Below are 24,191 nucleotides of genomic sequence, written 5' to 3' on the forward strand. Positions count from 1 at the left end.
CTCTCTACTTCAGTTATTCCACTCCTTTGACATTACAGTGAACACTGCAAAGTTACAAGTGTAGCCCTCGATGACCCTCAAACCTGTCATATCAGTGTTGGACACTGTGTCATTCTGGGCCAGTCTTCCCCAGAAAGAATTCCTCTAGGCAGTGTCAACAGCTCCATGTTGGCACAATTTTGGCAAAAGACCTTAGAAATAATAGAAGCCTTAGTGTACCAGGTTTTTCAAGACGCATCTCACATGAAGATTCAGCAGTGGATCCTCAAAGTGCAGTGGTCACAATGCACAGACATTTTGATGGATGTGGTAAGGATCTCCACAGCAAGCAAAGCACATCTGAATTAGTAGTTATGTGTTCCCTGCCTTACTCTGGGCATTTCCTTCTATTTTCCTTGCTTCTGGTGACTGTCACCATTGATGCCACAGCCCTAAGGAAGGGGAGCCGTTGTCAAAGGCAGATAATCCAAGATGCTTGGTTACAATATGAGGCCTGAATACTCATAAGTGTTTTGGAGATGAGGGCTGTCACCCTCACTCTGCAGGCCTTCTAGACCTCCTCTCTCTTAACATGAAATTGCCATCTACGCCAACACTCTTGATGTGGTATGGTATATAAACAAGTAAGGTGAGTCTTATTTGCATCCCTTGTGAGGATATGACAATGAAAAATATCAACCAATCATTCTCTTTTAGCCACTCATATTCTTGAGCAAGACAGTTCCATTGTAGTCAGGCTGAGCTGTTGTTTGTTGATGCCACACTAGTGGTCCCCTCAGCTTGTCAGTTACAAAGTGTTTTTTTCATCTCTGAAGTAACCTTTACTGTGACTTGTTTGCTTCTCTGACCAACACTAACTGCCACTACTACTTCCTGATCTCCCAGTGGGGAAGCAGAGTAGAGATGATTTTGTCCAAAAAGTGTCGTCCTGGACTCCACAAAGCTTTTCCTACATTTCCTCCTTATACCCAGATATTTTCAGAAAGCCGACCAGAACAAATCCAAAGTAATCTTCATAGCCCTGTTTTGGACTCAAAATGTGGTTCCCTCTGCTTGAGTAGCTTGACTGATGGGGGATTTTGCAGACCCTGCTGACTAGACTGTCCAAAAGGCCTCACCAAGATCTTCATTAACCCTTTTTAATCACATGGATACTCCACTTCTGTTCATGATCTGGGCTACACTGCATGCTGAGCATGAGTCAACCAAACCTGCTTTATCTGTATTAAAGTGAATCACCCTACCACAAATTATGCCTCATCAATTTTATTGCATCAATAAGCATAACTAACCCCCCCACCACCAAAAAAAAGAACAAAAAGTGATTTTTGTAGGTGGCCTTTTGTTCACCTCACCCCTCTTTCTTACATGTACCAACTCCACAGACATGCAACAGTGGAGGCTTGCTAGAATGTAAGATAGTCTCCAAATCCTTACTTCTAACCAGAGAATTAATGCAAGAAAATTTGTAAGAGTAAATGAACAACTCTCCATCTTGGCTACTTCCAATGATTTGATCCTTTTTCAGCACTAGTTCCAGCAACCTTCTATTATTACGTCTGTGGAATATTTGATATGAGCATTAGTTACTCCTCTGTCAAAGTTCACCAGTTAGCTATATCTAATTTTCAACAGGGACTCCACAATTCTTATACCTCACTCAGTTTCTGAAGCATTTCTTATGAGCACCTTCCAAATCAGACCCCCACCACCACATTTAAGGAACCAGAAGCTCCCTAGGATTTGTATTCTGTGTCAGACAAGTTGACATTGGCTTCATTAAAACCAGCTTCTAGGACAGATTTTAAAGTATCTGCCTTGGAAAACTTTTTTTTCTGTGACCGTTACCTCTTCATGAAGAATTTTATAGCTTCTGGTATTACATGTCCATGCTCCGTATCTGGTCTTTTGTAATGACAGCGTGTTCTTGCCAACAAACTCACCTTTGTTATGCATAAAGTAACCAGTGAATTGAATTTAAATTAATTGGTTAACCTTTCTAAACTACTCCAACAAATGTGTGCCAAAGTCTCTAAAGTCACTCTGCCCAGATGGTTGCCAAAGGGTATTAAGTTTTGCTATACAATTAAAGTACAAAGATTTGCAAGTCATGCATGTGGCATAATCAGCTAATGCAGGGACTACATCAAAAACATTTTTGAAAAACACATTCTTAGGTAATATATGGAATATAGTTAGCTGGTAAAAGTAGTAAGCTGCAATCCTGAGTTTGAATTCCACTGTGTCTTACTTGCATGTTGTACAATTTAGGGCAAGTTGGTTAACTTAGTGCCCTGGATTGCTGTTAAAAAGCATTGATGTCCCCACTGAGAGTATTTTTTACATGTGTACGCATGTGTAAACAGCTCATATGTAGATGTTATGTCTTGTAATACCCCACTAACAAGCTTCAAAGCCTTTCACCCTATATATGTACACTGTAGCCTTAAGTTCATAGGAGCTACTGCATCTCTTCCAGTAATCGGGTGGAGTCACAGCTGTCCATGTATACCACTTTATTGCTGTTATTATTTTTTTTTACTTATTGTTCTTTTAAACTGGAATGAAAGAATGCCCTCTTGTAGATTACACACTTTGCCCTTATTTGATTTCTGGAATTAGTTGTATTGATGTTGCTTTACCAGCTTCCATTGCAGTTCTTGTGGTGCATAATTTTTACTACCGATGCCATGTATGATTTGTTTTTGCTTGTTTTAAACACTTCTGCCACGATTCAAAGAATGAAGTTACAAACCGAGTGACATTCTTAAAGGGACAGTCCCAGAATTTTTTTGTTTTGATTCTAGTCTTTGTTTACATTTTCAGTCAGTGGGGTTTGGGGCAGGGGTGCTTACAGGAAGTTTCAGTGATCTTAGTCAAACTCCATCTCAAACTGCAGCTGTACTCACAATACCTCTGACTGAGTCATGCATTAGTTTCACCTGTGCTTTTTCTCAGAGAAAAATAACCTTTCAGGAATTTTATGACCTCACTTGCTACTACCTTGCAGGAAAGCATATGAGCAATGCAAAGCTAAAATGTTAGTAAACAGCGTTTTCTGTTCATTTCATTTCATAGTTTATTTTGGTGGATTTCTGAATGCCAGCTACATGATATGATGTTATATGTGACTGCCATTTGCTCTGTAGAAAACATCAGAATGATGCAAGTTTTGAACAGTAATAGAAGCAATCTTCTTTTTTGTTCGTGTTTTAATTTTTCATTTCTGAATACTTGCCAAGTGTAATGGTTTTCTGACCTGCTGTAAAAAAAAAAAAAAAAAAAAAAAAAAAGCGTGACACAAGTAATAAATAGTCATTTTAAACAGTGAAGTCCAAAACTTACTGTTCACAGTGGAGGCTGTACAGTACAGCAACCTGTGATAGTTATATATACTAATTCTGAGATTGCTTTACTATGGAGTAGGGGGATTGTGTCAATAGGCTGCTAAGATTTAGTATGAATTCCCTAAACTGTACTCTTTTAATTATACTGCTCACAGTTAGACTATGCAGAATAAATAAAGGAAATAAAGAGTTGCACAATTAAGATAAGCTTTCTGACAAGTTCATAAAAAGTAAACACTGAGAGTCTTGCCTAACCACCCCCACCACAAACACGCAAAAATGTAACAACCTTATTGTTTCTGGGTGACTGGGGACTGAAAGCTTTGACAGGAACTGAATATTGTTAATTGTGTTCACCACAGGGAATGAAAATATGGCTGCGTAAAGGAAATGAAACCAGGAGTAGGGCTGATGATGATGTGGTAAGTGGGTGGTGACAACTGGGAGGTTTCAAGACAAGTTTCTTTCACTCAGAATTATAGATTCCAGGATTGTCCGTTTAAACTTGAAACTGGTGTATCTTTAAGCTATCATATAGGTTCCTTACCTCTAAAATAAAAGACAGTGACTGACTTAAATATTTGAAGGTCTTTAGTCATCATAAGCACTTAGGCTGTTGACATTATAAATATTAATAAATTAGTCTCTGCATTTTTATTCCATTTCTGGAAAGAAGATGTTCAGTATTTTAGCATGTCTGATAATTAAAAATAATTGCCCCATGATGCCAGAAAACATTATCTACTGGGGGTTGTGTGTGGTAATACAAAGGACTGTAACTGCAATCTTTGTAAATGAAAGTCACTAATGGGGTGAATGTGGCAGAATATTTACTGACTCAGAGCTTTTATTATCCCAAATTATTCCCCCTACTTTGAAGTGTACTGAGCTCAGAGTTAGTATATATAGTTAACAAGGGTATAAGGGTGCAAACATCTATTTTGGAAGTGCAGGGTCTAAACCTAACTGCAAAAAAGTATTAACTGTTTTCTGATATGAAGGCACCTACTGGTTACAATAATAGGAGAGATAAAGTGCACCAGCTGACCATTCTGATGGGAAGCCACCTACTTACAGTAACAAGATGGTTATAGCTCAGTGACAGACCATCACTGACCAAGTCTGACAAAGGCACTTAGACCAAAGCTCACAGACTGACGCTGAAAACACAAGGTTGTCCTAGAATTCTTTTTGATGTTTTTAATTAGACCTATAAATCTTAAAGAAACATTTCATTGTACAGATTCATTACCAGTTCAGCCTTGATGTGTGCAATGGTTAAAGTAAGCATTTTTGTGCTAAAGAAACTTTTTCTTTATTAGATAATAATATGAGAGCACATGAATATGATAAAATAAAATTCTGGTGATCATTCACTATATTGCCAGTTGTGCTCATATAACAATTTTACAAGTTCTTTGCTGCCAGGCGGTCACTTTTGCCCACTCTGTGCTGTCTCATACTTGTACCATCTTGTCTCTCTAGATGTTCTTCATTCCACATTGCTGCAGTCCTAACTATTGGGTAGTCCGCTGTCCAGTCGGCCCGAATACCAAAGTATATGGCTGACGTCGGTCAGGGCGCATTAGACTGACGTCAGTACGTCAGGGTACTAATGCGCATGACCGACGCCATATCCTCAGTCTTTTTTTGCCGCATGGTCCGATGCAGAAGCAATTTTGCGAGTGCAGGTTGGCGTTCTGAAAGTTTCTGAAGTCAGAGTTTCAGACCGAATCAAAGTTGGCTAAGTACCCCGTTGGGGATTATTTTGGTTTTTTCTTGCCTCAGTATTTAACCGGATGTCAGAAAAAGTAAATAACTGTATTTCTTGTGGGAAACAGATACCTCATAGGGATTACCATACTTTGTGTATACCTTGTTTAGGGCCTGAGCACGACGTTGTTGGATGCCGCTCTTGTGCTAGATTTAACAAACGCACTATTAAGAGAAGGTTAGACTGTGCCAGGTTAGTGTTTGGGAAGCGTTGTAACTATAAAATGCCGTCGGATGCTCCGACGCCGGCTTCGGCTAAAAAACGCAAGGACAAAACAGCAAAGCCTAGAGGGGAAGAACCGACAGTCCCAGACGTCGGTTCTTTAGAGGGCTCAGTGGAGCCGGAGGTTTTGCCAGGTGTTTCTTTGGAGTCTCAGGGAGAGACTTTACTGTTGCAGGATGTTTCTTCTCAGGAAGTAGGCCAGGCTGAGGGGGCTTCTCAGGTGGCTGTTCTTCCCCCACTTCCTAAGGTGATTAGGGCCTCCCCTTCTGTTCCCAAGGCTTCCTTAAGGGGCAGGCCAAGTTTTGCTTCAGTGGGGGTTTCTTCTAGTGCTTCAGGGTCTTTGCCTAAGAAACATATGCTTAAAATGGCAGAAGATTTGATTACTATGATAAGGGGTTCTATGCCCCCTCCTGATAAGAGGCCTAGGGTGGAACCTGAGTTTGAGAGTTTTGAGCAATGCTCGGAGGCTTCTGAGTCTTCGGCTGAAGACTTGCAGGAGTTCCCTACTTATTCTGATTCTGATGTGGATGATTCTACTCCTTCAGCTTCTCCTCCTGAGGATTTTTCATTTTCAGAGACTTTGCATTCCATGAGGGAGCATTTTAAATGGGAAGGCCAAGATTTCTCTGATTCCAGGAAAAGGCTTAGGGAGTTCTTGTTTTTACCCCAGCATAGGCCTTTAGCTATACCTCCTGTTTTGAATGTGGTGGAAGATGTTTTTGCAGAGGCTTCCCTGAATCCTGATTCTTTGCCTCCTGCCCCAGTTAAACCGGATAGGTATTATAGGGTGCCTGAAGCTCATAAGTATCTTTTAAGAGTCCTAGGGCAGACCCGAAACTGTCTCTCAGGGGCCTAAAGGTGTAAAGGCCTCAGTTGTTAAAAATCCTGTCCCTCCTGATAAAGAGGCAAGGGCTTTGGATAGATGGGGAAAGAAAGTGTATACTTCTTCCACTTTAGCCATGAGGGCGTTGAATTGTCAGTTTCACATGTTAAAATATCAGAATTATCTTCTTTCACAGTTGAAATCTAAGGTGGATGCTCTGGCGGAAGGTATTGACTGTAAAGAGTTGCAGGATTTAGTTCATGTGTCTGAACAGGTGGGTAAACATTCCTTGCAATGTGGTTTTGATGCTGTGCAGGCCTCCTCCAGAGTGGCTGCCACTGGTTCTGTTCTTCGTAGGCACGCCTGGTTGAGAGATCAGAACTTAGCTGAGCATGTTAAGACAAGGATTTTGGATGCTCCCTTACAGTCTGATGTGTTGTTTGGTTCGCCTGTGGAAGCAGTTTTGAAGAAAATGGAGGACAAGGCTAAATCTATGCAAACTGTTAAAGATTTTTTACAGGTGCAGCCTCCGAAGTTTAGTAGAAATTGGCCTGATAAGGGTTGGACTTTTCCTGCTTATGATTCCCAGTCTAGGGGTAGGTCTAGACGTGGTAGAGGCAGAGCTCAGGGTTCTTTTAGGCCTAGGACAGGGAGTTCCCCTGCTCAGACTTCTGGGGAGGGCAGGGGTCAGTCCTTTCGTAAGCAGACCCAATGACCTGCCTTTTCAGCTGCCAGTTCATTCTCGCCTGGCAGCACCGTTGGGAGGAAGGCTGTCTCTTTTCAAAGAAAATTGGGATTTAATTACCCAAGACAGATGGGTTCTGGATATCATTCACCACGGTTACAGGTTTTATTTCCATACCTTGCCTCCTTTCAAAGGCATGCCAGACATTCCTCCTCTACAAAGGCAAGAGGCGCACAAGCAAATTTCTCTGTTACTCCAAATAGGGGCCATTCAGCCAGTTCCTGTGCCAGAAAGAGGCCTAGGATTTTATTCTCGCCTGTTCCTAGTGTCAAGAAGGGGAACACGTGGAGACCAATTTTGGATTTATCTATCCTCAACACTTATCTGGACATTCCCAAGTTCAAAATGTTGACGTTACAACAACTTTTACCTCTACTGGGCAAAGATCACTGGATGGTAACTTTAGATCTCAAGGAAGCTTACCTTCATGTGCCTATAAGATTAAGTTGCAGAAAGTATCTGCGTTTTCGAGCTGGAAGTTCTCATTATCAGTTCTCTGCATTGCCCTTTGGCTTATCTACTGCCCAGAGTATTCACAAAGGTTCTGGCTCCAGTGATAGCTTACTTCAGGCTAAAAGGGATTCAAATCTACCCTTACTTGGACGATTGCCTGATTCTGGCTCAAGAAAAGGAAGACCTTCTACAGCATCTGGAATATGTCATAGCAGTGCTAAGATGCCTAGGGTATTCTGTGAACAAAATAAAGTCCAGTCTAGTACCCTCTCAAGACATGTGCTTTCTGGGTGTGAGACTGAATACAGCAGCCCAGATGGCCTATTTAACCCCGGACAAACAAAAGAATCTTTCCAGTTACTTCCATCAACTATCTCTTCAGTCCGGGCTGACTGCAAGGACAGTCCTTCAAGCCTTAGGGTTCATGGCATCTTGTATTCTGGTGCTTCCCAATGCCAAACTGCATATGAGGAAGCTACAATGGTATCTCAAAAATGTATGGACACAGCACTGCCAGGATTTGGACACTGTCATTCAAATAATACCTTGCATTCAAAAGGAATTTTTGTGGTGGGCTCAGGAATGTCACCTAAACAAGGGACTCTCTGTGACCCGGCCAGAGGCGAGTCAGATTCTAACGACAGATGCCTCAGACATTGCTTGGGGAGCTCATCTAAATGGAAAGTGGATACAAGACAAGTGGCCTGCCAGACTACAGCATCTACATATCAACATGAAAGAGATGTTAGCAGTCCAGTTTGCATTAATGGCTTTCAAGGAATTACTTCTTCCAGGGCAGGTGTTGATTCTAACAGACAACACGACTGTCATGTGGTACATCAACAAACAAGGGGGAACACATTCTTACCCATTGTGCAGGCAAGCAATGATTTTATGGGAGACTGCGCTCAGCTTGCAACTAACTCTTCAGGCAAGGTTTCTGCCGGGAGCACAGAACTCCTTAGCAGATGTGTTAAGCAGACAAATCATGGATCCCCACAAGTGGAAACTGGATCTTCATGTATTTCAAAAATTGACAGTGTCATGGGGAACTCCAGACATAGATCTGTTCGCTTCTCCACTAAACCACCAGCTGCCAAACTTTTGCACAAAGAGTTTTCATCACACAGCTTGGAAAGTGGATGCTCTTTCTTTCAGTTGGAAAAATCTTCATGTGTATGCGTTTCCACCTCTGCCTCTTCTTCCAAAGGTGCTTATAAAGGTCAGACAAGACAAGCCAAGGATGATTTTAATAGCTCCAGATTGGCCTCGGCAGCACTGGTACCCATTACTGAGGAGTCTGGTAAGGAAGCCTCCATGGCCTTTACCCTTGATTCCACACCTGTTGTCTCAGAGGGACGGTCACCTGCTCAATGTCAAGCTTCACTCTCTTCATCTCACAGCCTGGCATATTCTGTTTTGAAAGACAGCAGGTCTCAGCTTCCTCAACAAGTTTTAAATGTGATTATGGAAGCCAGGAGACCTAGTACAAGGAAAGTGTACGCAGAAAAATGGAAGAGATTTTTATTTTGGAGTGCAGCAAACAATTGGGGGATTTCTGAGCCAAATTTGAGTGTGGCTCTTCAATATCTTACTGAATTATTGGACAAAGGTTTGTCTTTCTCTTCCATTAAGATTCATGCTGCAGCAATTTCAGCTCACTATGATTGTGACCCACCATTGTTTTCGCATCCTTTGTTCAAGCAATTTCTTAGAGGGGCAAAGAATATAAGACCCCCACGTAGAGCTCCTACTCCTGCTTGGGATCTCAATTTTGTGTTGGAGAAACTTACTCTACAACCTTTTGAGCCTGCGGCTACTGCTGAATTGAAATACTTGTCATGGAAGACTGCTTTTTGTTGGCCATTACTTCTGCAAGAAGGGTTTCTGAGTTACAGGCCCTTATGGCAGTGGAGCCTTTTTGATTTTTCATAAGGATAGGGTATCTTACGCACTAATCCTTCCTTTATGCCTAAGGTGGTTTCTAGTGTGGCTTTAAACCAAACTATTCATTTGCCTACTTTTTATGCAGATCCCCAAAATAAAGGGGAAAAGATTTTGCACACTTTAGATGTACACAGGCAATTGCGTTATTATTTGAGCAGGACTAAGGATTTTAGGCAGTCTCAGCAGTTGTTTGTTTCTTTTGCTTTGAGTTCAGGGTAAGCCTGTGTCAAAACAAACTATTTCTAGGTGGATTGGGTGTTGCATTGCATTTTGTTATTCCCATCATGGCAAGGAGATTCCAGCTGGGATTAGGCCTCATTCCACTAGGGCTACTGCCACTTCAACAGCATTTCTAAGGTGGGTGGCAACAAAGGATATTTTGGAGGCAGCTACTTGGAGTTCAGTGCATACTTTCTCTAAGCATTATCACCTTCCTCTCTACTCTAAGTCTAGGGCTGGTTTTGCCACAGCTATTTTGCAAGGCATGTTGTCAGTTCCTGCTTCCTTATGATTTGCCAGCCTCCCTTACCTCTGCTTTGGGATTCTACCCAATAGTTAGGACTGCAGCAATGTGGAATGAAGAACATAGTACAGTTTTGTACCTACCATAAATGTAGATGTTCGAGGATCCACATTGCTGCAGTCCAATTTTCCCTCCCTCCTTCCCCTCTGTGTTTAGGGGTGGTTGTGTAGGTGAGGTTATGTTCAGCTAATTTTGTATATATTGTACATAATTTTGGTGTTTTTGGATTTTGGGCCTTATCTTTTCAGGGTCTTCTGACATCTGGGGCAAGAAAAGACTGAGGATATGACGTCGGTCATGCGCATTAGTACCCTGACGTACTGACGTCAGTCTAATGCGCCCTGACCGACGTCAGCCATATACTTTGGTATTCGGGCCGACTGGACAGCGGACTACCCAATAGTTAGGACTGCAGCAATGTGGATCCTCGAACATCTACATTTATGGTAGGTACAAAACTGTACTTTGTTGCCTTCTGCTTCTGGAACAATCAGCATTTGACTCTGACAAATGGAGTGTAGAGTGACTCAGAGAAACTTGTAAGATTACGACTGCATTTTTCTGGCAATGCAGGACCTAACCAGAAGCTTGTTTCCTCCTCTATGTCAATATGGTGCAACCTCGGAGCTAGATTATGTAGAGCAAGGAGGTGTGGGCGTGAAGTCCCCTACAATAACCTACAAAATAGGGATCTTTCACTTCAGGATTCACTGAAAAACAATGTCAAGCCAAAAGAATTCATGCCTTCATAGTGGAACATGGCAGATGCCCATCTTTTATTTTCACACACTCAAGAGTTTGACTTTCTATTTCTGATTTCATTTTGCAATTATCAATATTTTCACTGTGAGCTTTATCTGAGTATTTTATTATAAAACGTACTGGGACATAGACGATTTAAAGATCATCCCTTACATTTTTAAAGTTTTTTTTTTTTTAATTTTAGCTCACCGATTTTGGGTTGTCTGAATGGAAGAAGTTTTCAACGAGAACGAAATCCTCACCTTCATCATTAATTGGGGGGACATGGCCATACATGCCCCCTGAAGCCTTTGGCAATCTCAACTACAAACCAGATGAAGCCTATGACAATTACAGGTGGGTATTTCATGACTTTCGAAACTAGCATGCCTTCTAAAGTGGTGTACCATTTACAGAGATCGAGGCAGTGGATGACTTGTAAAAGACCTGATAAAAACCTTTTTGCATTAGGACCATTAATGTACAGTGGGCTGTTATGGCCAAAAGAAATGGGTGTCTGCCATAATTTTAAGGACTGAAGTTCAAATATCAAATTTTTGAAAAACTCGAGTTTCTGATTTGCAGATTTCCAAATGGTGCAATGATCTTGGTGATAATGTCTTTAGATGTAGGGATTGTGGGAGAAGCTCCCAACAGGGTTCAAATCAGTAAATTTGAAATTTCAAGCATTCCAAATTTCAGACATCAAAATTTCATTAGGGAGCCAGTAGTAATGCTGCTTCATCTGTGTACATAATTAAGGCATACTGATAGTCAAACAAGTTGGGTACATAACTAAGACCCTATGTCTGTCAAGTGATAAAGTTAAAAACAGGATGTTGACTTCAGAATACACTTACATGTAAACCATGTTCATTACGAGAAGACAGTCTTTGTTTGTGAAGTCTACAAAAACTGTACAACTCCGAACTCTTTCTCCTGTGATCACCATAACAGCAGCACCACATTTGTTCATGCTCCACTTACACCTTGCCCTTTGAAACTGTAAATGGTACTTAGTTATTGTAGGATATTCCCAGTTGTCAGTTCAGACATGTGCAAATGGTATTATTCAAGAACTCAAAAACCAGAAACAGAGCTGTAGAGCAGTATTATGCAGTGTAGGTTGTAGAGTCAGCTTCAAATCAAATAGGTGGCGCCTGTCTCTTTAAATAAAAAGACAGCAGGCTGATTAGCTAGTGGCTACTAGCAACACTGCTACTGTTCCCTGTCTAGAGTTTTGTTACCTTGTAGGATCTCATAATGAACACAATTGCTTGAATATGCTGTGCAGATTTAAGGATGAATAGCCTTATCTCTGTATGCTGCCCAGGGATTGTATGACTAGTTGTAATTTTTCTTGTGCATTTCATTTGGTATGTGTTTGACAGCTGAAGAGAATGGCAGTAGAACCCAAAGGCAAGTTAAGGAAGCCAATGTGGAGTGTTAGCTCGGTGACACAGGGCAAGGTGAAAATCCGCACTACCTGTGACAGCAGGCTCAGGGAGGTGGCGGTATCATTCCCCATTCTTAGGAGGTGCAGATGAACCCTTTCAAATGGGTGGTGTCATGTCAAAGGCTGAAGATCCTCATATTGCTGCATAGCCTACAGTGGCAGGAAGATTGCAAGTGTATTAGAAGGGAAATGCAGAAGCAAGTGTGCATGTCTCCTTGATGCCATGGCATGCCTCCACAACTAGGAGTAAAGTAGTGAGTCTCTGTGTCACACCACTGGAATCCATGACACCAGCTAGGAGAGGGTGAGGCTGTGAAGAGTGTAAAGATGGTAAAACAGTGGTGCAGTCATGCACCAGAAAATCAGGTGGGAGGAGTCATAGGGGTATGACTTGTCAGTAAGAAATTAATAAAAAAAGGAGGTGGTCCAGTGGGGTATATATTAGAACACCGAAGTCTTAAAACTTTGAATGTTCTAATATCAACCCCTATTCAGCGAAAGCTGAAAATATCGAACATGCAGAATAGCGAATTTTTTCCCAGGGAAAAAATTTGCTGTCCTGAAACACATACACACAACACAAGCACACCGAAAAAACAGCAATCCACACACATACACTTACGCTCCTACATCTAACCCTACACTAAACTGTACATACACTACTATCTATCCACTTACCTTAACCCAAACCCTAACCCTAAGGTCCGTCACTATCGTACACTCACCCGCGCCCTAACCCACCTACCCCGCCCTAACGTCCGTCACAATCGCACACTTACCTGACCCGCGCCCTAACCTTCACGTCAACACAATCGCACACTTAGCTGAACCCGACCCATAACTTTCCACCACAGTGCTGAAAATAGCAAAGCGACAGAAACGGCCAAACAAATTCTTTCCCTAGGGAATAAGGTTCGATATTAGAACATTCGAAGTTTCAAGACTTCGATGTTCTAATATAGATCCGGTCCAGTGGCAGCTAGTATAAATAGAATATGCGGTAGAGAAAACAACTTTTTCTGTCATCAAACTCAAACTGTTTTACTCTTCAGGCTGCCATCAACCATTTCAGCACCACTGGCTATTCAGAGTCACATATCCAGTTTGTCTTAATTGTTTACATGCTTAGAAAAATTCAGCCTGTATAGAGAGGAATGTAATATTCATATGAATTATACTCTGAAGGAGCTTATCTTTCTGCAGACTTCTTTAGAACATATAAGCAGACATAAAATATAATAAAATGTTATGATTGTGAACACTATATTTGTCTACCTATCTATTTATCTTTATATATTTATGGGTTCTATGAAGTTGGTTGATCATTGCTTAGACTGACCTCAGCATTGTCGACCCACTTTGCTTAACAATGCAGGTGGTTGACAGTTGTGCAAAAAAGGCTAAGCCCTGAGGAAGGGTAATATGCCTCATCTCCTACAATTGTACAGTCTTGGAGTTAATAAGGGGGTGTTTTTTTTTTTTTTTTTTAATGAATGCATGTTCAGAAGAGGTTGGAGCATGTGCAGAAGGTATCGAAGTTTTGTGATTTGACATTACTGTGTTGACATTAAGCACATCAGTGTAACACCAAATTGACTATTACCACTAAATCCGTGTGTGTGTGTGTGTGTGTGTGTGTGTGTGTGTGTGTGTGTGTGTGTGTGTGTGTGTGTGTGCAAATATGTGTGTGTGTATATAGATAGATATATATATATATATATATATATATATATATATATATATATATATATACACACACACACATATATATATATATACACACACATATATATATATATATATATATATATATATATATATATATATATATATATATATAAAATGTATATATTTATATAGATTATATATATATATATATGTATTCACTTTATAATTTTGAAATATTGAAATGTCAAATTTCAGTATCTCGAGACTATAAAGCGAAACCACAAAACACCAACAGCCCAAAACCACGAAATATGAAATCCCGAACACACAGCATACACACCACACATACACCACAATACCCACAGTACAAAACAAAAAAATACACAAAAACATAACACCACACATCCACAAACCTACACTACAAATAAGGGGGGCAAGCCCCCCTGCACCCCCCACCCCCTACTTATATATACTAACTCCGAGATTGCACAAACAGAAAAAGAAAGTAAACTTGCACTCAGACATTCTACAATCCCTAGCGCACACATATACAAACACCAACACTTGCACACTCATACTTTCACCTGCCTACCCTAACCCACACGTACAACTTACAAACACACTCACATACACTCCCTTACAAAACACTCACTTACCTTAAATTCCACTTAAATCCACACAAGACACCGGACACCATCCACACAAAACACTGCATGTAATGTAGCGTAAAGCCACAACAGCGAATTCGAGATATTCATGGGCTGCCAACTCGACACTGTAAAACTCCACTGCCAATCATAAGCAGACAGGTGATCCACTGTGGCGACCCCTAACAGGGAAAAAGCTGAAAGAGGTCTCCCCCCCCCCCCCCCTGGAGCTTTTCTCCCTGGGCCTCCACTGAAAATGGATGTGTATCCAGTCAGACTATCCCGGTCAACAAATGTAAAATAAAAATAGGGAACAGGTGGAGGAGACCCTGGAGAGATGGAGATATGCTCTAGAGAGAAGAGGAATGAAGGTCAGCAGGACTAAGACAGAATATATATGTGTGTGAATGAGAGGGAGGATAGAGGAATGGTGAGGATGCAAGGAGTAGAGGTGGCAAAGGTGGATGAGTTTAAATACTTGGGGTCAGTAGTTCAGAGTAACGGTGAGTGTGGAAGAGAGGTGAAGAAGAGAGTACAGGCAGGATGGAGTGGGTGGAGAAAAGTGTCAGGAGTGATTTGTGACAGACGAGCACCTGTAAGATAATGAAAGGGAAGGTCTACAAGAGGGTAGTGCGACCAGCTATGTTATATGGGTTGGAGACAGTGGCATTGACAAAAAGGCAGGAGTTTGAGCTGGATGTGGCAGAATTAAAGATGTTAAAATTTGCACTGGGTGTGACGAGGGTGGACAGGATTAGGAATAAGTAATTAGAGGGTCAGCCCAGGTTGGAAGGTTTGGAGACAAAGCCAGAAGAGGCACGATTACGTTGGTTTGGACATGTGCTGAGGAGGGATGCTGAGTATATTGGGAAAAAGATGCTAAGGATGAAGCTACCAGGTAACAGGAAAAGAGGAAGGCCTAAGATAAGGTTTATGGATGTGGTGAGAGAGGACATACAGGTGGTTGGTGTGACAGAGCAAGATGCAGAGGACAGGAAGAAATGGAAACAGGTGAAATGCTGTGGCGACCCCTAACGGGAACAGCCGAAAGAAGATGATGATGTAGGATGTGTGTGTGTGTGTAATTTATATATATATATATATATATATATATGGGTCTACCTGAAACCGCCGAAAGTGCACAACGCAGACGACGAGAACACCGACACTGGAAGATTGACAACGGAGAAGATCGACAGTTGAGAATCCCGATGCTGAGAACACCAACATGTTAAGGTAAGTATGCGATAGGGATGGACGTTAGGGTCAGGGTTGTGGGTAAGGTAAGTGCGTGATAGTGACTGACGTTAGAGTAGGGTGCGGGTCAGGTAAGTGTGCGATAGTGACGGACTTTAGGTTTAGGGGCAAGTTAAGTGGGTTAGGGAGCGGGTAAGGTAAGTGTGCAATAGTGACGGACTTGCGGATTAAGTGAGTTAGGGTTAGGGTGCGGGTAAGGTAAGTGTGTGACAGTGACGGACCTTAGGGTTTGGGTTAAGGTTAGTGCATAGATAGTTGTGTATGTAAGGTTTTTGGTGTGCTTGTGGTGTGTGTGTGTGTGTGTGTGTGTGTGTGTGTGTGTGTGTGTGTGTGTGTGTGTGTGTGTGTGTGTGTGTGTTTTTCGGGAAAGGTATTTGTTTTGTTGACTGTCGGGATTTTGGTTTGTCGGGCATGTGAAGTTTCGTGTTTTTTGAACTTTTTTTTTGTCGTTTTTTTCATGTCGGTTATTTCGTTGGTGTTTTGGCGTGTCGTATATGTAGTGTGTGTATATATATATATATATATATATATATATATATATATATATATATATGTGTAAACGTGTGTGTCAAATCTTTGAAGTTTTCAAATCAAAATTAAAACTCCCTTTTCAGCTGTAACTTGGGTCATGCAAAGGGTAGGGAGACAAGTCCTTTCACCCCCAAGCAGTACTTTGATCGTAATATTCGCTAAGATGAATTTTTGGAGGAAAACGTTGATGATTTGTGTGTTGTCAAAATGTTAAGTTGCCCAACTCATCCACCCATATGGTTGCAGTTCACTGAGTCGACATACATTTGTTCACCAAAAGTGAATTGCTGTACATTTTAAATGAAGAGACATTTGTGTGAACAGTGTTATGAGGGACCTCCAGTTGGTTGATAAAGATAACTGGTGGGACTGGGAATATGTTTGCAAGTGTGTGTGTTTTAGGTTTAGGGAAACGGTAAGGGATAGGTAAGGGGATAGATTTAGTGTGTGTACAACTACTTTAAGGTTAGGGTCGGGGTTATCTAAAGGGATAGATGTAATGTGTGTGTTGAGTGTCCGAACTGTGTTGTGTAATGGTATTTTTATGGAAAGGGCTTTTTTTAAGGTAATCTGTATATTAGGCTTAGGAGCAGGGTTAGGGTTAGAACACGTTAAAGGTAGAGCAGAGGATGAAAGGATTTTTAAAATATTAATAATTACATGACAGAGATAGGTAAGTGGGCATCAAGGACACGTTTAAAGTTCAGTAATTATAAATTTAATGTTCTTTGATAAACCATCAACCAAGAAGAAAATTTTTGTACCATCCTTTGCTTTTACGGAGGTTGAAAGTATTGAAAAAAATTTCAACGTCAGTATCCATTATCAGTCAGTTTGTTGCAGGGCAGTACGACAAATGGGTGTGATATTTAAAAATATTACTACGGAGACATCGAAACTTGTTGACACTATACAAAGTGAGTGTATGTTAGATGCATTGTGGTCTGAACACTTAAACATAATTACAGACAAACAGTAGGGAGGCAATCCAGAGAAAGTCTCCATGACAACTAAATAGGTGCAGCTACATTTAAGTGTACATCATGGCCACTACCTTCTAAGGGAATCAGACCTCTTAGGACTCTGAAGAGGAGTCTCCACAGAGCTTATATGTTAGAGAAAGGCAGCCTAGAAGTGCATCTGAAATCTCAAAGATGAGTGGGAGCTGTTGTGCTGTAAATGAGAATCTGACGAAAATATCCCTGCCTGTGTGACAAAGTCTGTTGAAAGGGAAAGACTGCTACCTACTGTTTATTTTACATGTTAGCTTTGGGAAAATATTGTATAACCAGTATGAAGGAACAGAATACTAGAACTTCTTTTAAATGAAAATACATGTCATTCAGCATAACTGTACCATGAAAGGAACCTATCTGTACCATTGCAAACAGACTAGATTTCTCTTTTGTTACTTCCCATTTACAAGCATGAGAATCCTACCTGTCCTGATGTCACATTAACCCCAAAGACAGACTGGAGCTGAACATCTTTTAACTTTCCTTTTTAGAATGCTGCTGCACAACATTAATATGGAACAAACAAAGGCACCAGGTGCAAGAAAAAGCATCAAACACTCCCAACTACGTCCACAAAAGGCTAGAAATGTACTTTAATAGTATAAGTGCTTTTGTTTTAAAAACCATAAAACTTCATCAGATACATATCTTTTCCCCCTCCCCTTCTTTAAATAGTACATACAAAATCATGTAACTCCTCAAAAGCAGCGTCATGTGATCATTCAAACTCCATATACATTGCCAGTATAAAGTTAAATACGTTTTGAGATAAACATAATACATAATATATTAAAATATATACTACTGAAAATGATATAATTTACACTCACTTATGAAACATAAGCTAAAGTGTACAACATCCCCAAAACTTTGTTATAAATTTACAAGTATGTTAGGCCACCATTTTGCCTCTATTTATTCAAAGCCTTTAACTTCAATATTGGGGCAATACTGATACCCTCATTCAACCCAGGATGCCTATAGGATTCCAATCTTAATTGCCAGATTAATTCTTCTTTTTCTAAAATAATAAACCAAGGACCCCCCCACTGTGGGTTTCTTTCCAATTTTCTAATACACCAAACTTAAAAAAGTGATTATGCCTGGTCTACAAGGCTATGGAACGTACCATCATGCAACTCATAAACAAAGACATTGGTAACCTCCAAACTCTGGACCCCACCCAGTTCGAGTTTGTGAAAGGCAGACCATTCCTTCTGAACCTGATCGACTTCTTTGAGGCAGTCACCAAAGCCATAGACGAGGGTAAGGTGGTTCACACAGCCCTCAAACAGATGCCCTACACTGACCGTCTCAAAAAACTCCAGCTTTACTCTGTAGCATATCGCCCACTCCAAGGAAATCTCTGCCTAACATAAAGTGTGTTAAACCCAGAGCTGTTGGACATGCTACACCTAAAGAAATCCCAATCCCTCCGAGCTGCGCACTGTAGAGACCTAAGCCTTGTCACCACAATAAACAGGACATGCTGTAGGGTAGATTCCTGTCCCAGAGACTTCCTATACTCTGGAACAAGCTACCCATCTATGTCAAGTAAAGTTCCTCTTTAGCACTCTTCAAGAAAAATCTTGAATTTGGAAATGGTAAATACAACCCGGGGATCACTTCTGTGGCTCTGCTTGACGGGCACAGGAAATTAACATTCTTGGCTGGTGTAAGCCAGGGAACCTTGTTGGCTAGGCTTACTAAGGCCCTTGGGCCAACAGCCTAGTACCTACTTATGAACCTATGTCGTTCCAGATGTCTGTATAGGGCATTTGTTGTTTTTCTCTTTTTTATATCATATAAATGTTCATAAATATGGTTACGGAGCTTGAGTTCCATTTTGCCAACAAAGAAAGCTTCACATAACTTGACAACAAGCTCCATAAACCACTCCAGCATTATCACAATTATGTTTACCATGCAAGGTGAAATCCCTATTCCTAATATTAATCCTGTCACCTTCCAGTATATTTCTACACATATAACATCTGCCACACTTGGGCATCCCCGGATTAACAGCCAAAACTGTATGCTTCATCTCTATTATGTATTTTATGTTTTGTCCCCTTCTGTAAGTTATGGTGGGCCCATATCCCAGTATATTCAAAATACTGCTATTCTCCCTCAGAATGTTCCAGTTCTTATTGAGAATCCTTCTAATTTTTGAACTCTCCATGTTAAATGATGTAACTAAAGCTCTGGAATATTTTTTATCTTTATTGTCATTGTTTTCCTCATTTATATTTACTATAATGTCAAACATTCCCTCATCTGTTTGTAATTTAGTGCTCAAATAACCTGACTGTCTTTTCGGTGTAACTTCATCTATGAGTTCCTGAACCATGGCTGGGGGATTACCTCTTTTAGAAAACATAAACATTCCCATAAAAGTATCACATTCCTTCATAAAATCCCTATCTATTGAGCTCATACATGCCACCCTAACCAGCTGTCCCTTTACTAGAGATCACTTCTGCTTATAAGGACGAGAGCTGGAGAAGTGCAGTAACATATTTGAGTATGTGGGCTTTCTGAACACAGTTGAAATGTACTTACACAAAGTACTATCTTTCTCTATAAGTACATCCATATACACCATTCTTTCCAGATGATAGGAATGTGTAAACTCCAGAAATCCTGCGATGTAATTTATATAATCCATAAACTTTAATAATTCTGTTTCCCCCTCCCCCCTCCGTATCAAGAAAATATTGTCCAGATAACGTAGTTATAGCTTCATACTTTCCATATAAGCATGAGAGAATATATATAATAATGCCCATTGAAACATAACAATGTTGGCCAATAACGAGCCCACAGGGGATCCCATAGCCATGCCTTCTTTTTGCCTATATATTCCACCTTCGAAGAAGATAAAATTGTTTTTCAAGATCATTTCCAATAATTCTATACAATTATTTACGCATACCTGGTCAACCCCCCCCCCCCCTCTTCTTTCCAAATATTCCTGTGTCCATTCCAGGCCTAGCAAGTGTGGTATAACCGTCTATAAATCACGTACATCTATAGTTACTAATAAGTCCATGTATATTGGATGTTGCTCATTTTACTTAAAAAATCCCATGAACCTTTACACAGGTGTTGTTCATTCTTCAATAAGTGTTTTAATTTGACATCCAGAAATTGGGTACATGCTGCTGTAATAGATCCCCGCCTGTCCACTATTGGTCTTATAGAAGGTTTTTCTCTTGATTTGTGGATTTTTGGGACCCTAAACTTAGTGAGCACCTGGAGGCTGTCATATTTAAATACTTAAACTCATCCATGGTTATATGACCCTCAATAAAGACATCCCTCAACTGACTGTTAATTTTATAGTAAGCAGAGTTTAACTCAGATATACTCGATTGTTCATACGCATTCCCGTCGAACATATGTAGAATGCATTCCTTGCAATCGGTTTGCCTCATATTAACAATACCCCCTCCCTTATCCAGCTTCATTGCTCTTAAGTCATTATTCCAAATGATTGCAATGACTTCCTTTTCCCTTTGTGTATTCACATCTATTCCATCCATATTTTTCCCCAACATCGTCCTCAAATCCAGCTCACAAACCTTTTCAAACGGTCCTAACAATGGACACAGTGGGGGATTATACAAACTAGAAGTTCTAAGACTATCCATACTAGTTTGCGTTTCATTAAATAAAATGTTGAAATTCATTTTACGAACATACAACTTTAAGTCCAACAGTACATTAATCAGACTTGCAGGGCGTGCCAGAACATAATTCATACCTCTTGAGAAAAACTCAGCAGTCTCTGGGCCAAGTTCTATGTCCGTGTAGTTAAACAGTTTGAAATTCCCTTCAGATGTTCTTCATCTCACATTGCTGCAGTCCTTACATATGGGTAGTCCGCTGTCCTCGGTCGGCCCGAATACCAAAGTATTAGGCTGACGTCGGTCATGGACGCTCAGAACTGACATCAGAGCGTCAGGGTACAAAAGCGCATGACCGACGTCATATCCTCAGTCTTTTTTGCCGCATGGTCCGATGCAGAAGCAGCGTTGCAAGTGCCGTTCGGCGTTCTGAAATTTTCGTGTTTCGAGTTTCAGACCGAATCCAAGTTGGGCTAAGTACCCCGTTGGGGAATATTTTGGTTTTTTCTTGCCTCAGTTATTTACCGGATGTCAGAAAAAGTGAATAATTGTATTTCTTGTGGGAAACAGATACCGCATAGGGATTATCATTCTTTGTGTATTCCTTGTTTGGGTCCTGAGCACGACGTAGTCGGGTGTCGCTTTTGTGCTAGGTTTAATAAGCGCACCATTAAACGAAGGTTAGATTGCGCTAGGCTGGTCTTCGGTAAGCGGTGTAATTATAATATGCCGTCGGATCCTCCGACGCCCGCTACCGCGAAGAAGCGCAAAGACAAAGCTGTAAAACCCAGACAGGATGAGTCGTCCGTTCCGGACGCCGGTTCTTTAGAGGCTTCGGTGGAACCGGTGGTTCCGACGGAGGCTTCACTTGAGTCTCAGGGGGAGACTTTGATTTTGCAAGATGTGGCCTCTCAGGAGGCAGGTCAGGCTGAGGGGGCTTCTCAGGTTACTGTTCTCCCTTCCCTTCCTAAGGTGGTTAGGCCTTCTCCTTCTGTTTCTAAGGCTTCTTCCAAAGGCAGGCCTGGTTTGTCTTCTGCTGGTGTCAGTCCTAGTTCAGCAGGGTCTGTGCCTAAGAAGCACATGCTTAAAATGGCAGAAGATTTGATTACTCTGATTAGAGGCCTAGGGTGGAGCCAGAGTTGGAAAGTTTGGATCAGGCCTCAGATGATTCTGAGTCTTCGGCCGAAGACATGCAGGATTTCACTCCTGATTCTGATTCTGATGCAGAGGATTCCACTCCTTCTGCTTCTCCTCCAGAAGATTTTTCTTTTTCAGAAACACTTCATTCTATGAGGGAACATTTTAAGTGGGAAGGTCAGGATTTCTCTGATTCACGGAAGAGGCTTAGGGAATTTTTGTTTTTACCTCAGCATAGACCCTTGGCTATACCCCCTGTTTTGGATGTTGTTCAAGATGTGTTCTCAGAGGCTTCCCTTAATCCTGATTCTCTGCCTCCTGCGCCAGTTAAACCGGATAGGTATTACAGGGTGCCTGAAGCTCATAAATATCTCTATAAGAGTCCTAGGGCAGACCCAGAAACTATTAGCCAGGGACCTAAGGGTGTCAGGGCCTCTGTTGTAAAAAATCCAGTTCCTCTAGATAAAGAGGCTAGAGCTTTGGATAGATGGGGTAAAAAGGTGTATACCTCTTCTACTTTAGCAATGAGGGCTTTGAATTGCCAGTTTCATATGTTGAAGTATCAGAATTTTCTCCTTACTCAGTTAAAATCTAAGGTGGATGCTCTGGCAGAGGGCATAGAGTGTAAAGAATTACAGGATTTGGTACATGTCTCTGAACAGGTGGGTAAGCATTCTATACAGTGTGGTTTTGATGCTTTACAGGCCTCTTCCAGGCTGGCTGCCACTGGTTCAGTTCTTCGCAGGCACGCCTGGCTTAAGGATCAGACTTTGTCAGAGCATGTTAAGACCAGGATTTTGGATGCTCCTTTACAGTCTGAAGTGTTGTTTGGTCCACCTGTGGAGTCAGTCTTGAAGAAAATGGAAGACAAGGCTAAGTCTATGCAGACTGTTAAAGATTTTTTGCAGGTGCAGCCTCCAAAGTTTAGTAGAAATTGGCCTACTAAGGGGTGGACGTATCCTTCCTCTGATTCTCAGTCCAGGGGTAGACCTAGGCATGGTAGGGGCAGAGCTCAGAGTACCTTCAGGCCTAGAACATGGAGTTCACCTGCACAATCTTCGGGTGAGGGCAGGGGCCAGTCCTTTCGTAAACAGGCCCAATGACCTGCATTTTCAGCTGCCAGATTCTTCTTGCCTGGCAGCACCTTTGGGAGGAAGGTTGGCACTCTTCAAACAAAACTGGCTTTTAATCACCCAGGACAAATGGGTATTGGACATTATAAATCAAGGTTACAAGTTTTATTTCCATACCTTGCCTCCTTTCAAAGGCATGCCAGACGTTCCTCCTCAGCAAAGGCTAGAGGCTCACAAGCAGATTTCTTTACTTCTTCAAATGGGAGCTGTACAACCGGTTCCTCTGTCAGAAGTGGGCCTAGGATTTTATTCTCGCCTGTTTTTAGTTCCAAAGAAAGGGAACACGTGGAGACCGATTTTGGATTTATCTATCCTCAACACATATCTGGACATTCCAAAGTTCAAAATGTTGACGTTACAACAGCTTTTACCTCTGCTGGGCAAAGATCACTGGATGGTAACTCTGGATCTCAAAGAGGCTTATCTTCATGTTCCTATCAGGCCCAGTTGCAGAAAGTACCTGCGTTTTCGGGCTGGGACTTTTCATTATCAGTTCTCTGCATTGCCCTTTGGCTTATCTACTGCGCCCAGAGTGTTCACAAAGGTTCTGGCTCCAGTGATAGCCTTCTTCAGGTTAAGAGGAATACAGATTTATCCTTATTTGGACGATTGCCTGATTCTGGCTCAAGACAAGGACGAACTTCTTCATCATCTGCAGTATGTGATGGCAGTGTTAAGATGCCTAGGGTATTCTGTGAACGAAACAAAGTCCAGTCTAGTACCCTCTCAGGACATGTGCTTTCTGGGTGTGAGACTGAATACAGCATCCCAGATGGCCTTTTTGACCCCGGACAAACAAAAGAATCTTTCTCTTTACTTCCATCAATTGTCTCTTGGGTCCAGGCTGACTGCAAGGACAGTCCTTCAAGCCTTGGGGTTCATGGCATCTTGTATTCTGGTGCTTCCCAATGCCAAACTGCATATGAGGAAGCTTCAATGGTATCTCAAAAATGTATGGACACAACACTGCCAAGATCTGGACACTGTCATTCAAATAATACCTTGCATTCAAAAGGAATTTTTGTGGTGGGCTCAGGAATGTCACCTAAACAAGGGACTCTCTGTGACCCGACCAGAGGCGAGTCAGATTCTAACGACGGATGCCTCAGACAAAGCTTGGGGAGCACATCTCAATGGAAAAT

At 41.4% G+C, this 24,191-nt stretch overlaps 1 protein-coding gene across 1 annotated transcript in view; it reads left to right on the forward strand.

Moving 5' to 3' along the window:
* LOC122790878 (receptor-interacting serine/threonine-protein kinase 2-like) overlaps nt 1–24,191 on the forward strand; it is a 528,574-nt gene that overhangs the window by 221,714 nt on the left and 282,669 nt on the right. The window contains exon 4 of the mRNA XM_044058543.1: nt 10,781–10,932. Within this exon, the coding sequence (XP_043914478.1) occupies nt 10,781–10,932 (152 nt within the window). The remainder of the gene's footprint in view (nt 1–10,780; nt 10,933–24,191) is intronic.

This window comes from Protopterus annectens, chromosome 16.part0 (assembly GCF_019279795.1).
Source record: "Protopterus annectens isolate FY-2018-M chromosome 16.part0, PAN1.0, whole genome shotgun sequence".
NCBI classification, from domain to species: domain Eukaryota; kingdom Metazoa; phylum Chordata; order Ceratodontiformes; family Protopteridae; genus Protopterus; species Protopterus annectens.